The sequence below is a fragment of the Fringilla coelebs genome (assembly GCF_963513975.1).
Source record: "Fringilla coelebs genome assembly, chromosome: 6".
In the NCBI taxonomy this organism is placed as follows: Eukaryota; Metazoa; Chordata; class Aves; order Passeriformes; family Fringillidae; genus Fringilla; species Fringilla coelebs.
The window spans coordinates 11,026,216-11,041,213 of NC_140034.1; the positions used below are offsets into that span (position 1 = coordinate 11,026,216).

Genomic DNA, 14,998 nt, shown 5'->3' on the forward strand with positions numbered 1-14,998 from the left:
CACGGATCCCCAGGGTTTGCTGTGAGCGTTGCTTGGCAGGGAAGTTACAAAGCAAAGCAAGCACAGTTTAGGCATTGTTTCCCTGGCTGAATGGTGGTTCAGAAGAGGCACAACAAAGGGGATGGCTATTCCTCGCCAGCTTCTTACTCATCGTGGTCATCAGGACAGTTGGTAGCATGATGTGGTCTGCCTTCCTGCCTCCCCGAGCAGCTTCACAGAGAGGGCTGCAGGGAAGCAGAGCATTTCAGCCGCTGTCTGGTGATCCCCCTCAGTGTGCACAAGTGTCTCCATTACAGCAGCAAACAGCAGCAGCGGGACAACTCCAAGGACAGAGAAATCAGAGCTGCGGCCTGTGAACCCATCAGCAACTGGCATTGCTCACCTTCTGATGCCATAGAGTCTGATCTTCCTGATTGAGAGGACAGTGGCTGCAACAGGGGGAGACACTGGGGCAAAACACACAGAGGAAGAGGGAAACGGTCTCAGGGCGTCAAGGATGGAGCAGATCCCAGTATTGGCTATCTGTAAGGAAGCCTTATGAGAGAGCAGACCCCAGTAACGCAGCAATTGCTTTCCCAGTCTGTGACTGTACACGCGCATTTTAGGGCCAAGGGACTGCAGGTGCCCAAGGGGAGCCCCTGGTGCAGGCTGTGGGCAGTGCTGGGCTCACTCCACACCATGACCATCTCCTTGCTCTTCTGTAGCCTAAACCTGACAGGTGCCTGTCAGAGGGAATGGCTGCAGGCAAATGTCACTCTCTAGAGACATCCGAGAGAGACAAGTTTAGCAACAAGCACGTGTGCACACACGTGTGCTGGCCGAAGGGCAGCGCCTGGCCCCAGCCCGAGCCACCCACAGGGGCCAAGAACTGGCACAGTCCAGGCTGGGCCCTGCCAGGGCGGGCACGGGGGTGTGACACCGGCTGCCCCGGCACACGTGTACCCGGGCACTGCAGGTCTGCAGCTCCCACGCCCAGGAGGCCGGGTGTCCCACAGCCGCTGGGCCCAGGCCCGCTGTGGCCCAGACACCGTGCGCCCTTGACCCTGTGTCCAAGCTCTGGGGTGCCCTGGATCCCGCAGACTCAGGATCCCATGCCCCCGGGATTCTGCGCCCTCTGCTCTCTGCATCCCTTAGCCCCAGGGCCTATACCCCAGGACACCATGTACCTGGACCCCATGCCTTTGGGACCCCAGACCCCCGCACTGCTGGGACCCCATATCCCTGGGACCTCATACCCCCGGGAACCCCGATCCCTACACCCCCGGGACCCCACACGCCCATACTTCAGGAACCCCATATCCTCGTGACCTCCTACTCCTGGAAGCCCCGATCCCTACGGCCCCGGGACCCCGATGGCCGCAGCCCCCGCCCCGCGGCATTCCCGCCCCGCCCCCGAGGGACTCCGAGCCCTCAGCCAAGTTTCTTGGAACTTTGCCTCCCGTGACGCACGCGCCGGCGCCGGGCCCCATCCTCCCGGCGCAGCCAATGGGCGGCCGGGGCGCCGGGGCGGCGGCCAATCGGCGTTGGCCGGACAGTTCCCCGGTCCTGACCGACCTTCACCGCCCGGGCGGGGGGGGGCCATAAAAGGGCCCCGCGGCGGCGCGCGGCGCTCCCGCCTCCCGCCCCTCCACTGCGGCGGACACGGCACGGGCGGCACCGCGGGACCGGCGGGGAGGTGAGCGCCGGGAGCGGGGGCAGGGAGACAGGCCGTTCCCGTGTACCGAGCCCTGTTAGCCAGGGATATGGGCGTCCTGTGCACTGCCGGGAGTCCGTTCCCCTGTACCGGGTCTCCGTGCACGGGAATGTGGGTGTCCAGTGCACTGCGGGGAGGCCGTTTCCCCGTACCGTGTTCCCGTGCGCCAGGGACATGGGCGTCCTGTGCGCTGAGGGGAGGCCGTTTCCTTGTACCGGGGACACGGGTGTCCCGTGCAGCCGGATCAGGGAGGGAGGGAAGGAGGGATGGCGATGCCGTGCTCCGGGGTACGGGTGTCTCCTGCACCGGGGTGTCGCGCCGGCTCGCTGTTCCCCGCGCCGGCGGGGAGGCGGGCGGGCCAATCCGGCGAGCCCCGGAAGCAGCCCGGGGAGCCCCGGCCGCCCGGCACTGACCGCCCGTCCGCTCCCGCAGGTCCGGGCCGATGGTGGGAGGCAGCCTCCGGCGGAGCCCGGCCGCCCTGGAGCCATGCCCTGGAGCGTCCGCTGGGTCGGCGGCTGCGGCGCCCAGTCCCAGAAGCAGTGCAAGAAATCCTCCTTCGCCTTCTACCAGGCGGTGAGGGACCTGCTGCCCGTCTGGTTCCTGGAGGACATGCGGACCATGGAGGTCTTCCACTGGGAGGACGGGGGCAAGGTGAGCGTGTACTCGCCCTCGGAGGCGCTGCTCTACGCGCTGGTGCACGACCACCAGCCCTACGCCCGCCACCTGCTCACCAAGTTCCCCCAGAGCGCCCTGGCCGTGCCCAGCCAAAGCTTCAGCTGCTGCCAGTCGGCCCCGCACCTGGCCATGGCCGTGCGCTACAACCGCGTCCGGGTGCTCTTCCGAATCCTCAAGGCCATCCAAACCTTGCCCCCCGGTGACAGAGCCGCCCACCTGGACCGCCAGGGCTGCAGCCGCGTGGAGGGCGGCAAGACAGCCTTGCACATGGCCTGCGAACTGGTGCGGCCCGAGTGCCTGCTCCTGCTGCTGGGGCACGGCGCGGCGCCCTGCCTGCAGGACAGCGCCGGGAACACCCCCCTCGACATCCTGCTGCAGCAGATCTCCCACATGCCGGCAGCTAACATGCGTGCCAAGCTCCTCTGCCTCGACTGCCTCTTCTTCTTCGTGCCTCAGGACCTCAAGTTTGCAATGAAACAGCAACTGTTGGACAACCGGCAGCAGTGGCAGGACCTCCTGGGAGAGAACAGGTTCCAGTGCCTGGTGGGCTTAGCTCCCCCATCGCTGTTTGTCGGAGCCATGCGTGTCTTGATCAGGACCATTTCACCTGAGCACTTCCCAGAGGCTCTGGATAATCTGCCTCTGCCTCATTTTCTTAAGCCTTTGGACTTGAAACTGGAGAGCTAGAGGGGTGGTATGAGAGCCTCCTGCTCACCTGACAGAAATAGACTTGTGCTAAAAATGTATCATTATACGAAGCTGCTAATGCAGTGGCCAAGTATCTGTTTTACTGAGAACAGTATTTTTTAAAAGAATTGTATCCGGCACTTTACAATATATTTTATTTAAAGATCCTTGTGGTAAGGTGAGGGCCATGCTGCATTTTATAAAGATGTTCTATGGCATGTACAAATGAGGGTATGGGGAAGAACCTATTTGTAAATACATCCGAATAAACCAGTGGCAGATGTGATCAAAATACAAAACAAGCAGCTGAAAACACTGGAGTGGCATGTGCCTTGGAAAAGGGTGTGCAGGGTGGGGGAGTATCTTTTTGTTAGGATTTCCCTGTTACATAAGCCTTGTCCTGGAACAGGATGACTCCTTTTTTTACAGCTCTCCTAATACATCTTGGCAGAGATGCGGGGTTTTTTTAAAGGCACAGATGAAAACTTCCTCATCTTGTACACAAGACCAAAGAGAAGCCAGATACTGTTATAACTTCCCTAAACAAGGCTGCCAAGGATGTGCATCTGAACAAAATGTATTTTAAAATATGCATAAATAACAGTTGGCTTTCTTGTAAAGTTGTCTCTGTTCTCCTTGGAGGCCCAAGGTGTTTGTTGTCAGGCGTAGAGAGGCGGAGCACACGTGTTGCTGTGGCCAAAAATGTACCTGCCCTGGCCAGGCTGGCCCCTGCAGCCCCTCTGTGTGATTGCTGCAGGGTGAGGAGGTAGCACAGAGCAGGAGGGCCAGCCTGCTATTCTCAGGGGGATGTAAGGAGGTGTGACAATTGCCCAGGATCCTAGATCATGGCTTTTTCAATGGATTCTGGCCACTCCACTGCCACTCCCCATCAGTGTGTGATGGCTCAGGTTCAGCTGAGAGCACCCTGAGAGTCTTAGTGTTCACTCTGGGTGCCAGAGGAGTAGCTTAGATATCCAAACTTTCCCCAACTATCCCTTCTGAGATGCTCCAACAACATCTTCACATCTGCTCCAGATCAAAAAGCCCTTTAGGGGTAATGTCCTGCTTCCAACACTTTTGTTTTGACCAAGCAAAGGGTACAGCTTCAGTTCTTTGCTCTGCAGCCTTTACTCTTCAGCATTCTGGGCAGTCCCTGTGTGCTCTGCAGGGAGCTGTGCTGGCTCCATCAGCCCTGCAGTGATAGTGATCTCCTAGGACACAGCACTGGAGCCTTGGCTCTGTTCTTGGAAGTTGTCACTGAAACTGTAGGGTTTTGTTTCAAGGCTTACATTCATAGCCAGGGAGCTGTTTACCACTTGAACCATTTCAGCACTGCTGTTCACTCTAGGGTCATCAAGGAATTGATGTGCTTAGGGAAGAAGAGCTATGTTCAAGGCACAAATTTCTTTATTCATTAATTAATTTTGGTTAAGGAACAAAAAAGCCACAGAATTTGGCACTATAAGCTGTTCATGTTTCAGTAGAACAAAGTGGTATTTAATCTAAAATAATCTCCATACTGCATGCACAATAAAAGATAAGCCATGCTTCTGAAAATTGAGAAGAAACAGAAAGAAGATTGCTATTCTTAGCCTGATAGCACTGAAAATGTTTCCTAGAAGAGAAAATGTTCCTTTTTCCTAAGAAACGAAGCTGATACATGCTCAAACCTATTACCATGGGAAATTCAAATCCCTTGCTGGAAAACATGGAAAAATTCTAACTGTTCTCTTCAGCTTCCTTGTTGGTTATAAAAATACAGAAATCCAGAGAATTAACTCTAATCTTCCAAACCTAGCCACTTTAAAAAAAAAAAAAATCTATGTTGCTACACTTTTCATTAGAGTACCTGTTCCCCACTGCTTCTGTAACAATGGTGTGGAAACATCTTTCCAAACAGACAAGTAGAAAAAAAGGAGTCAGGTCTAACTTGCACATGGCAAAGTTTCCAAGGTGAAGTGGGGGAAGAGACAGAGCAGGGGGTGGGACAGAATGTTTATCAGTTCTGCTGACAAAGACATAACGAGATTCACCAGCAGGGGGGAGTTGGTTGGTTGGTTGAACTGGAAAACGCTCCTGTTCCCAAGCTGTGAGAGTAATTACACCCTGGAACAGCACAACAGGCTGGGCAGGATATCCTACACCTTCAAATGAGCCCTTTAACAAAACACCAGTGCAAAGGCTGTCCTGTGACTCCCTGGAGCCCTCCCACCAGCTCTGGGGTAATTCATTTCAACAAACAGAACTGATCCCCTCAGCTGCTGGGATGGGTGCAAAGCCAGCTGCCTGCTGTGCCCTTCCTGTTATTCTGGGACAGGAGTCAGGCTTGGGGCTGAGCCCACGCTGGGATGGCTCTGCCCAAGGTCCCCAACAGCCCACGCTGTGTGTGGCTCGTTGATGTCTGCCATGCTTCATCTGGAGAGGAACTGGGGGCAAAACACACCAGTGAGCACACGGATCACTCACCCAGCTGGGTCCAGGCTTGTTTTTCAGACAGAGTCACAGCTTGGAAAAAGGCTAGGGCTTCTTGGCATTGGAAACAGAAGTCTTTTGTTTATAGGCCGAGCAATAGCAGCATCATCTTTCCCCAGACTGACCTGCCAGCACATCTCTGTCTTCTGCCACCTTTAGGGCACAGTGGAATGCAGGCTCCACAGCCCATTCAGTTTTCCATCTCTTGAAGAAAGCTACTAACAAAAGTACCAAGAAGTGCCAGCTGCATCACCACTGACAAGCTTAAAAAAGCAAACATGGACAGTGATTATGTCACTGCAGAAGAGAACTGTGGTGCTAGAGCCAGGAAGCTGGCCACAAAGTTGTGGGAAAGAAGATTCACAAAGTCCTAACACCATGGGAGCAGAGGGGTAAGGAGATAAAAGCTTCTGTCTTACCTGCACATGTTAATGTTGTCACACATGGCAAATTACTCATCCATAGGAAATGCTTTCCAAAAGCGTGCAAGACAATAGATAGAAACAGCATTCCTGAAAAGCTTGGTTACAGTCAGTCCCCTAAAAAACTACCTTCTGCCAGGAGACAATGATGAAATCTAACAAATATGTCCCATGGGTTGCTCAAGTACTCTCAAAGCAAAATATTCATATACTGCCCACCTTGCAGTATGAAGTGGTTTTATTTGCAGTGACAGTGAATGAAACATTTTCATTCAGAAAGCAAGGGGAGGGAGGAAGTACTGAGTTAGTTTTGACTCTGCAACTGACTCCTCTCTGCAGCTCCCAAAGTTTAGCCTGCCTAAACCCTGCTGAAGGAGATGAAGTCTATTGTAGTTTTGGGTAACTTGTTTAAAAGATGGGTTTGTGCTCTTTAACAGTATTCTTTTACCCTGGCACAGAAGCAAGGAAAGACAGAGACTAGGAAGGGGCCAGGGTGCCAGGTTTCTTTCCTAATTTCCTATTTGTCCTATGTCTGGTGTCCAAGCCATATGGGTTTTTGATTTGCAGTATAAGAAATGTACTGACATCAGCAGATCCTTGTGCATTGCATCATCCCACCCAGGCAAACAAGGCACTTGTGCCATGTGCTTAATATTTAAAGAGCCCTTCAAATCCTTGCAAACCAAGTTTTATGAGATCTAAGTTAATAACAATACTTCCATCCCTGCCTGGTGTCAGCACATGTCTGAGGCTACATAACCATCAATTCCCAGGCTGGCTTCAGTGGTCTCTCCTCCTCTACCTGTAACATGTGAAAAGGAGGCTCTGCTTATGACTTGCTCAGACCACATCCAACTGTCCTCTATTACCAAGAATCTCACCTGTGGTGCTGCAAGGCTACTGCTTGCACTGACTTACTCCTGCTCTTCCCACCACACAGGTACAGGAGCACATGTAGCACAAGAGGGGAAGGAGCTGAGCTCCCCCACAAAACCTAACTCAGCAGGAAACACTATTGCAGTTTGCAAAAACATCAGAGATCTCTCCCTGCTGCTACAAGAAATGGAACCAAGTTCAGCTGGGGTACAAAGATTGCCCCCACTTGCCCTGATGACCTCTGAAATGACCAGTATGTGTTTGCCCAGTGCTTTAGTCGATAAATGAAAAAAAATCACATAAATCAACAAAGCTAATTTCAGAAGCCTCAAACAAACAGAAACTCATCATGTTTAGGAATTACCGCTAAAGCCAGGAGAGCCTGGTTCTCTAATGACCCAGGCCAGCAGTTCTTATGTTGAGCTTATCACATCCAATTGATTTACAGTATCTGTTTTAAATCCAACTTTACTTTTATGATTTTTAAACTGTGGTGCATCCAAGGCTCTCTCAAAAACCTGTAGCTGAACCAAAGGTCCCATCCAGCTAACCTTGATCTCTCATCTGTGCCTAAACCCCAAAACATCCCCTGCCATCAACCCTGCCTCCTTTTTCTGTAAGAAAAAATACTCTTTTCCTAATACAAATGCGAGATTTGACCAAAATGGATCTGAATCAGCAAAGAGAGAGGCAGAGACAATTCAAAGAAGCAAGGAAGTCAGAGAGGGACTTTGATCTGTCCCACACTTCAGCTTTCTGAGCAAGGTTTTAGCAAGTCAGAGCCAGTAATTCAGGATTCTGTGATCTGTCCCTGTACTGCAACTCTAATGGGAAGCAGAACAAATCAACACTTCTCCTTCAGGAAAGCAAATAAGGCCTGGAAAGCTCAATTCCCCAGTTCAGGAGCCATGGCAAGACACCTGCATGCCTGGGATGTGAGGGGTGACCATGGCCCAGTCTCCCCTTCCCTGTGCTCCCCAGCTGAGGCAAACACAGGGGCACTACATTGCATGGAGCTCAAGAGGGAGATGAACAATTAATGCTAGACAAGTCCTTCCCCAGGAAAGGGGAAAGCAGTGGAAAGAGACCAAGGAGGAGAGAGACTTCCAGGCAGAAAGGACTTGGCTCAGCCAGGACAGGGAGCAGTTTCCAGCTGTGAGGAGGGCAGCACCCTCCCTGCACGGTGTGCTGTGAGTGCCACAGCTGCTGTCCCCCAGTCTCATGGCTCTGAGGCAAATGGGCTGTCCTCCCAGCAGTGCCCAGCCTGTGTGCACAGACCTTGACTCTGCTTGGAACACTGGGCAGCCCCATCTTCTCTCTCAGCCAGCAAAGCAACTTTGCCCAAAATTGTCCCTCTGCTCCTTTGTTCCAGTCCCAGTGGTAATTACTGTTTTGATGTAAGGGGTGTTTTTTGTCATCATGCTCTTAATATTCAGGCTTTATTTTATAATCATTAGGGGTTTTTCTTTTTAGTCGTGCAAGTAAATTGCAATAAACACATACTACATCACACTTGTATTTTCAATGTGATGTCATTTTCCTGACAATGTCTGAGGCAGCATTTTAGAGCAAAGCCTAAAAGGATAAGTAATTTCTAACTCACAGTAAGAGAGAGAATGAAATCCCTTGAGGAGCTCAGTTTCTGAACATGCTTTCCTCTAAAACCATCTGCTACTGCTCTCCTGCTCTCTCCCACTCCTGCAATAGGGAAAGCTATTGATGGTTAGTGACTCCAAGTGATAAGACAGAGGGATGCAGACTCTCACACTGATTTCAGTCCCTTGCTAATGTCATGCCCTGTCAGGGCAGTGGCCAAAGGCAGGCTGGATAAAGTTCCCCAACTGGTAAAGGAGGTGATCTGAACAACGCCTTGTCCATTTTTTCTGTGAGGAGAGGGGCATATCACTTCTGGTAACACATCTGCAGGCTCTCCCAGCAGGAGTGGGGCTGGGACCTTAAGGGCCCCAGAGCTCAGGAAAACTGCTGAAAGCACTACAGGGCCAGAGAACCATGGCAGAGCTCTCAGTGCTCTGGGAAAAACACTCTCATGCCAGTGGGATGAATGTGGCACTCCCTTGGGTTTGCCTGCTCATTCAGATGCCCAAGGTTTGACTCAGCTTTGCTGCTGCCTCATTTTCCCCACCAACATCAGGGCTGTGCTTAGACCACAAATGCCCTGACAGAAAAACACCTTCTGAGACAGCCCTGAGTTAAGAGCTGCTGGGAGAGCAGAGCAGGTGAGTCACTCACTGAGTCACTCAGCAGGTAGAATATTTTGAAGGATAAAACCAGGTAATTTCCTTCAAAGTGAAATGCCAGCTACACATCACCCAGGCTGCCTTCCCTGTGGAGAACATCAGGTGAGGTGTTGGAGCTCTGTACATCATCTTCGCTAGAGACAAGCAATTCACATCCACCATCATCCTCCCAACCTTCATGACAGGTCAGCAAGCTACCATGCCATCAGCCAGGGCTGTGGTATCAAGCTCTAGGTGAAAGACTCAAGGTGTATCTCCTCATAATCCTTTGCTCCAGTCAGTCGGGTCTCTATGAGACCATAATTCTTCCTGAGAGTCGCCACCCCAGACCAGACTGGGTGTGCAGAGAGAGGCACTCCACCCTCCACTCCTTCTGTCAGCAATAAAGTCCTGCCTGCAGCACAGCCTGTTCCCAGACTCTTGTCTGCCACTGAGCCCTTCCAGCACTCACAGCCCTGCTCTCAGGATGCACAGGAAGCACACTCCCAGCATGGCAATGGGCAAAGAGCATCCAAGCTGTCCTTCACTGTTCAAGAGACTGGGAGAGCCCCAGCTCCTCAGTGAGATCAGGCCCCTGTGGAAGCACAGAGCAGGAGGCACCTGGGGCTTTGGGAAGACAGCATGGGCAGGCAGACATTGGGGCCAAGCACCTCAACACTTGTATCATGAATGCAGTGAGAACCTGAGCTCCTTTGGTACCACACGGTATCAGCTGTGCTTACACACAGGCTTAGACATGCCTGTGGTACTGAGCCCCTGCCCACATGATGAACAGCCAACCCACAGCACATCTCCTTTTGCCAGTTCAGAGAGATCTAGAGCAGTTAAATTCCAGCTTCTGAGGTCAAGCTTTTCCAGAGTAACATCAGCAAACATTCTTATCAGTAATATCTGCAAATATTCTTATCACCAGAGGTCTCTGGCTCACTATTGCCCTGCCATGGTCACCACAGCAGCCTTTAACCCCTCTAGTCTCCCAGGCCCCCACAAGACAAGCCAGATAGCAGCAGACCTTGCCCTGCAGTAGTCCATGCTGCACCTGCAAACAGCATTTTTGCTGGTACCAGCCCCAGGGCTGTCAGGCAGGTGTTTCTACTGCACAGCTGAGCCCCACGGGGCTAAAGACAGAACCACAATGCTCTGCTCTAACAGCACGACTCTCACGTGTTCCCATCCTCTTTCCACTTCAGCTGAATGATGGGGGAGGAAAAATGGGGAACAAATTACTCTGCTAGCCCTGACAGTGAGGGAGTAATTTTCCAAGCTAGAGCCAAACAGAAGAGGGAAGAACTGACACAGAGCTTGGCTCTGCCCACCTCCAGCTCAGAAAGAAAAGCTCTGCTGAGCAAATGCTGTGCCTTTCAGAGGGTGCTAAGCAGCACTGAGTACTCACTCTGGGAGGTAATAAGTCCCAGCTGGTAGTCTGGATCTGCATCTATTCACCTTTTCAGCATTTGCAGCTCATGCATGGGAAGTGGCACTGCGCTGTACCAAACCAAGGACACAGAGCTGAGAGGGCATTCGGAAGTCTTTTGTTCCAGAATCAAAAGAGGCCTTTCCTGCCTCCTACTTGGGATTTGATGCTTTAGAAACTGGTTGCTCAGATACCAAACAAATCTTGTGTAGATTCCCTATTAAAACAAAAGCATAGGAATTTATGTAACTAAATCCCTGCTTTGGACTGTGACCTTACCAGGCCCTATTCATTAATTAGACTACACTGAAGCTTTACTCAGATCCAAACCTGACACTGGTGCAGCTTACTCTATAGGATACACCCTTGCTGATGGGACACATACCAAACATGCTGTTTTAATCCCCTGTTGACCACAGGTGACCTTGACGTTAAATTCAGTGTGGCAGAAAGAGATGTCCTACTTCTCTCTGTGAGCTGCTGTCTGTGAAGAAAAAAGCAAGTTTAGCTATCCAAGCCAATGAATTTTAGCTCAGCTGGCAGAAGGTCTGCACCCCCTGTGACAGCAAGTCTGGAGCTCTGACCCTAAAGAAAACCCATGTTCTTTGTGGTATCAAAGCATGAAACTAGCACAGTGCTCCTGGCATTTCCACCTGCCTTCCTAGCTCCCAAGCCTCTGCAACATAGCTCTTTATGGGTTAATGGGAAAACACAACTCTGCTGGTTTGTGGCTCACTTTCCTGTTGCTGTAGGATGTGTCTGCCCATCATGCTACTCTCAAGCCCACACCCTCAGTGTAAGCTCAATGCCTGACATCCTGTGAACTGGATAGTGAGGGTCACCTCACTCAGCTGACCACTCTGGTTTGCTCCTTTCTGAGCAGCCTTTAGGAACTGCCTGACCAGTCTGTCAGCAGCAAACCTTCAACTCCTCTTTCCTGTCTGCCTGCTCTCCTTCTCAATCTGCCTTTAGGTAAAGATAAGTTAACTGCTGATTTACCACAATAAATACATGAGATGGCTGGGTTTGGGGAAAATGACCAGGTAATAAATAAAAGGGACAGCTGAGGCCTGTTGAAGTCAAAGACTGATACTACACATGAGCATCCACTTGTGGAGGAATCACCTCTGTGGAGAAAGACTATTGGAACCAGCACCTAGAGCTTAACAAAAATATATTTACTACACAAGTCTAACCATTTGCCTTCTACAAGTCCCTCATATTGTTGTAATGCCAAATCATCAGTGGTCAAAGGAATGTTTCTTATTTATGTTTCTGACATACTGATTCTGAAAATAAAAATACCAACCCAACCCCCAGATATGTTACATCTCTTACAGGTGATGTCACACGTTACGAGCTTGCTGGTGGCGTTGCTTTTTTGCCTCTTCTAGAATGAAAGCCTGTTTTCCACAGGCCATCAATAAGCCCTGAATGTTCTCATGGATAAGAGAAGCGCTGGAGGACTGATGTGCTAAACTGCTGTGTGCTCACAGCACCAAATGACTGTACAGGCCATTCATTCATAAGTTGGACTCGATGATCCTTGTAGGTCTCTTCCAACTCATAATATTCTGTGATTCTGTGAAAATGACATCAAAGGAAGATGCACCCATTCTTCACCTTCAGAATTCCTGACTTTCTGCTAACATTATTCAGATCTAGCAAGCAGAACACGAGGGACATAAAAGTACTTTAAGAAGTGAAAACAAGGTGATACCACCTACATAAAAGAATCAAGCAAAGCAACAGAATATTAAATGGCTCTGACAGATAAATGTTCTTATTCTTTTATATAATTACAGAGCTTGGTCCCTTTGTCCCATGTTAAATGCTTCATGGAATGGAACTGCAATAATTTCCTGACAGCAGCACAACCTAATAAGTCTTATGATAAGGAAATGCTTCCTGACATTAAGCCTGTTTCTTCTTTCTTCATTCATCTTCCACAGGTCAGAATTACTCTCTTCACCATTGCCTGAAATCATCATTTTACTTCTACTCACCCTAGCAGCCACAGATTAAGGCAGGTATTCTTTCAAGGCTCTTTCACTCCCATCCCTGCCCCCCTTCCCAAGAGGGAGCATTGTCTCTGCTCATACTGGTTTTCTCAGAATGTCCTTTCTGAAATTCAGGCACTTCCAGCTGTTTGCAGTAACCTTGATGTGAACACATCACTAACAGAGGGAAACAAAGTCACATTAGCACTATGCAATGCAATGCAAAAGACTTCACCCCAAACCAGGAACAAAGCTGCAAATATTACACAAAAATACTACCCCAGGCCTCCTGTGACTTGACTAGATTTTGAAAAAATATGCTCCTATTTCCCAACCAGTGGCATAAAATGGCTTCCAAAGACACTCCTTACCTGTGTGGACTACAGCAGAAGAATTGGGATAAAGAGAGGGAAAAAAAAAAGATGGCTCCTTCCCCAAATGTCATCCATATTGAAATTTTACGAGTCACTGCCAAAGAAGAAAGACTATCACATTATAGAAAGAAGATCCACTTATTTTGCAAAATCACTTGCTTGGGATGGCTTCCAAAATCATCTTACTTGGCTGAACATAAGCAGAGTTGCCTCCAAAGATGTTATATGGCAAAGCCTACTAATAATATTCCTGAAGCCTATCCAGGGTCCATTGTAGTGAAAGCTTTGCCATGAATAGGAACTAAATATGAAAGACAAGCATTCTAGTATTCCTTACTTGCCTGGCTGTGCTTTTTTTTCAAAATAGTAAAAAAAATGGTTTTGTTTTTCCCCTAGTCAGCATGGTTATAACTGTGGCCAGTATTTCCTGGATTTTACATGAGAACTGAATTCAGATACTCTTAATTGGGAAAATAGCTGAATATAAGTCAAGAGATCAACAATATCAGTGCTAATAAAAATAAACTCAGATTTCTTTAATTTTTTGGGGTGAAAGCAATGTTCATATTCCCACTGCAGTAGAATTTCTCAAGCAGTGATTCTCCAGGATGCTACATTAGGCACTGCCAAGTGGACCACATTTATTTACAGAAGCATACAACTTCTGTGGTGCTTTCTATTAAAAACTAGATGGAAAAAGTGCAGGAAAATCTACAAGGAAGTTTAAGTGGTGACCCAGGTCAACTCACTCAAGAATTTGGGAATAGCTATATTAAATCTACTCACTCTGAACAAGCTGTACTTGTAAAACTGAGAGTAACAAAAATTGAGAATCTTGAATGCAAAATGCAAACAGGGTAATAATCTGCAAATCATCTGGGTGAGAGGCCCAATTGTTGAGTCCATTAGACACTGGATTTTAAAAGTACCCCTCTCAAGGTCACAGATGGGTACTTGTGGAAAATCACTGTCCCTCAATGTCCTAAAATAATCGTGGATGGTAGATACAATATGGGCTGTGCTGCTCCCCTCAACATTTAACTCTTAAAATTAAAAACTGCATGAAATTTGGTGAAATTCCCCCTGAGAGAGCATGAACAAAGTTATATTTGTAATAACAATTTACCAGGGATGCAATTTGTGTCTCTTGTGCTGATGTGTTCCACCCTGGCTGACTTTGGGAACTCTTAGCAGGGAACCCTAGACTTAAAGCAAGAATCCTTAGAGACAGACCTAAAAACCAGCCATTTGTCCAGATCTGCAAAAGACTTGCCAGCCCACAGAGGCTGGCAAAACTCACCAGGGCAGGGAATCCTATGTAGGTGATGAGCCTGTTCGTGCAGCCCAGAACAAATGTTCTGAGGGAGACTGAAGTCTGGGCTCTTGGCAGTACAGGTCTGCAGAGACATTGTTATTCTCAAGGTCCCTGAAGCTGACAGCTAGATAGATGCCAACCTGCTTCTAAAAGTGGCTCTGAGAAATCACTGGCTGTATGATTGTGACAATCAGGGACTAAATGAAGCATGGCCTTTTAAGTGAAAGCCAAGCTCACCTTGCTTGGTATGCTTTGAAAACTCATCTGGGAAAATAGGGCATCTTTCACCCATTTAAGAAAAAAACCCAAACATCTGTTACCTTCCACCTCAAAAGTCTTCTATTAAAATCAGGTTTAAGAAGTCACTACATTGCAAGCAGTCAGCAATGGTGAAAAATATACTGCAGAGGACTAAGGACAAAGTTAAAGTTGACACAAAACCCAGTCGGTTTAAGCTCTGTGTTTTTAGTAAAACTGAAGCTAAAGTGGAAGGAGCTGCTTCACATCATCCCTGGACCTCAACTCCCATCCTACAGCAATTAGAAGTGGCAAGATGGGGGGGAAGGAAAGAAGGTGCCATACACAACACTCAATTGCCCGTGTTTTCCTCAAAGGATTTGCTCTAGATGGGCATCATGTAAACACATGAAAGGACAGGAGAAAGATCTCCCCACTAAGCAAAGAACAGTATGAAAAGCCATCAGCAGGCCTTAAAAGCAAGGAGATTCAGCTCCCCAGTGCATCCATTCTGAGTAGAGACAAACACACGTTTCAGATTTTTTTGTTGCTGTTTTAAATACCCCCCATGCTGG

The 14,998-nt window shown here is 49.2% G+C and overlaps 1 protein-coding gene across 1 annotated transcript; it reads left to right on the plus strand.

The window, feature by feature from the left end:
- Window positions 1-1,570: 1,570 nt before the first annotated feature.
- ANKRD9 (ankyrin repeat domain 9) lies at window positions 1,571-3,222 on the plus strand. The gene is made up of 2 exons (XM_084207565.1): window positions 1,571-1,675; window positions 2,126-3,222. Exon 2 carries the CDS (start codon window positions 2,180-2,182, stop codon window positions 3,053-3,055), a length of 876 nt encoding a protein of 291 aa, XP_084063691.1. The 5' UTR covers window positions 1,571-1,675; window positions 2,126-2,179; the 3' UTR covers window positions 3,056-3,222.
- The last annotated feature ends 11,776 nt before the right edge of the window (window positions 3,223-14,998 follow it).

Coding starts and splice junctions, on each gene's coding strand:
- ANKRD9 (XM_084207565.1), top strand. CDS start 2,180: ATGCCCTGGAGCGTCCGCTGGGTCGGCGGCTGCGGCGCCCAGTCCCAG.